The sequence below is a fragment of the Protobothrops mucrosquamatus genome, unplaced genomic scaffold (genome assembly GCF_001527695.2).
Source record: "Protobothrops mucrosquamatus isolate PMUCROS unplaced genomic scaffold, P.Mucros_1.0 scaffold42, whole genome shotgun sequence".
NCBI lineage: Eukaryota > Metazoa > Chordata > Lepidosauria > Squamata > Viperidae > Protobothrops > Protobothrops mucrosquamatus.
The window spans coordinates 1327832-1329955 of NW_015386424.1; the positions used below are offsets into that span (position 1 = coordinate 1327832).

Consider the following 2124-nt stretch of genomic DNA (forward strand, 5'->3'; position numbering starts at 1 on the left):
TGCTGCTTAGATAATTACAGCAATGTGCTACAAACAAGGAACAAACAGTGAAGGTCGTTTTTGTAACCTGGGCTTGTACATCCTTGAGAAGGGATGGGTATGTAAAAGCAGTTTCCTAAAGGTTCAGTGCATTAACCAGAATGTATCTCATATCTAATACATTTAGATACAAGGTTCTGACTTGGGTTGAACGGGGTCTCACATGACGTCTCTCTCCGGCTCCAGTAGAGTAGTTCTCTTCCCTCCAGTCCTTTCAAGGGGGTCATGTTACCAAGATGCCAAATGATTCACACCAGGAGTAGAAACTGATCTTGCTCTGGGGGTTTTTTCACCCAAGTGCCCAGGCCTGCCTTCTGAACAGCTCCGAACAGCTGCTGTTTGGCAGACTGATAGACATGTGCCACCAGCTTGGCCTCGCTGTACACTGATGGCACTTCTCCATGGCTTGATATCGGTGTGCTCAGCTGCAGAGGGGAAGAGAAGGGAGAGGGAAAGTCAGATGACAACGAACAAAGAATGGAAGCTTTGGGCTATTCTGTAGCTTTGTGTCCTCATTTCATCTGCCTCTCTTAAGCGACAAAGAAATTGTGAGCTTTATATGTAACAGTATTCAGGGAAGAAATATTTGAGGAGATCCGTGTCTCACTGCACAGATGGTGCCAGACCACCATCTTCACACAAAAGGGGATTTTGGAGAGCTCAACCAACTAATATTGTACATCATTTGGAAGAAGGCCCAGAGTGCTGTGTGTGTAAATTCTACCAATTAATTCACATTCTTCTTTTGGACAGATTTATTTTTGTTTTTGGAAGCATTGTAAAGGCCATGACAAAGAATGGCCACTGGAATGTGTTAGTTCTTTCCAAATGGACTCTCCTTTCTCCTAAATGAGTCCATTTTGCTCATTTGGAAGAAACCAGAGTATTTTGAAGGCCATGTTCATTTGTCATTTGGAAAAGAGAAACGAAATCGGAAAGGCTGCCATGTTCAGTGGTATGAATAATCCAATATGTTTCCAATAACAACTAGCAATGCTGGAAAAGATGGAGGGCAAGAGAAGAAGGGAACGACAGAGAATGAGGTGACTGGATGGAGTCACTGAAGCAGTAGGCGTGAGCTTAAATGGACTCCAGAAGATGGTAGAGGACAGGAAGGCCTGGAGGAACGTTGTCCATGGGGTCGCGATGGGTCGGACACGACTAACAACTAACTAACAACAACAAACAACCAGCAAAGGCGCTGCTAATTTTTTCTTAAAAAAAACTACATAGCATTTCCAAATATATATTCACAGAAATGAAAATAGATAAAACTTTGACCATGTACTTTTGGACACTATCTTGACATTTTCATCCCCCTTACCTGGGTCTGCATCCAATTAACTGTATCCACCTACAGAGTAAATGGCTGTCTATGTGGATATTCTCTATTGAAATATTGTTCTAGCTTCTTCCCATCATCAGTGCCATGCACAAGACCCTCTCAGTTTCTCCTTCTTCTATTACAAAGACAATTCTTGCCTATCCTACTCCTGCTACTGGATGAGCCTGAAAAATAAACCTAGGTGTCATGAAGTCTTTCCTCATCTATTAATATGCAATGATTGACGCCCTTTCTATCGCTCCCACCCTTGCTTTCCATAATTTGGGATAAGATTATTTTGATACCGAGTTTCAAAAGCTGTAATCTAATTGTTTAAGCAAATGGAACTCATTTAGGATGTTCTGATTTGGTTCTGCTTTGCACAGCCAGGAGCAGGGAAGGTCAAAAAAGTCAAAAGGGCACCAATGCAATGCCTTTCTCTCTCCCCCACCCTTTGATTAGACAAAGAGCACGTTGGCTTTTCTGAATGAAAAAAATATGATACTTTTATTTTTGTTGTGATTTTTATATGCATCTATTATTTCTGTTGTGTTTTGCTAGCTTTGTAAATATACAAATGCTTGAGATTCTGGGTCAATGCTGAAAAGAAAAAAAAAGCATACTGACATTTGGAGAAAGGATTTAAATAAGGATTTAAATAAATACCACTTTACAATGCCTTGGTAAGGCCACACTTGGAATACTGCATCCAGTTTTGGTCACTATGATGTAAAAAAGATGCTGAGACTCTAGAAAGAGTA

General features: G+C 40.9%; 1 protein-coding gene across 1 annotated transcript in view; it reads right to left on the reverse strand.

Moving 5' to 3' along the window:
• Positions 1-287: 287 nt before the first annotated feature.
• ADARB2 (adenosine deaminase RNA specific B2 (inactive)) overlaps positions 288-2124 on the reverse strand; it is a 136233-nt gene continuing 134396 nt past the window's right edge. The window contains exon 11 of the mRNA XM_029283249.1: positions 288-464. Coding sequence (XP_029139082.1) covers positions 288-464 — 177 coding nt within the window. The remainder of the gene's footprint in view (positions 465-2124) is intronic.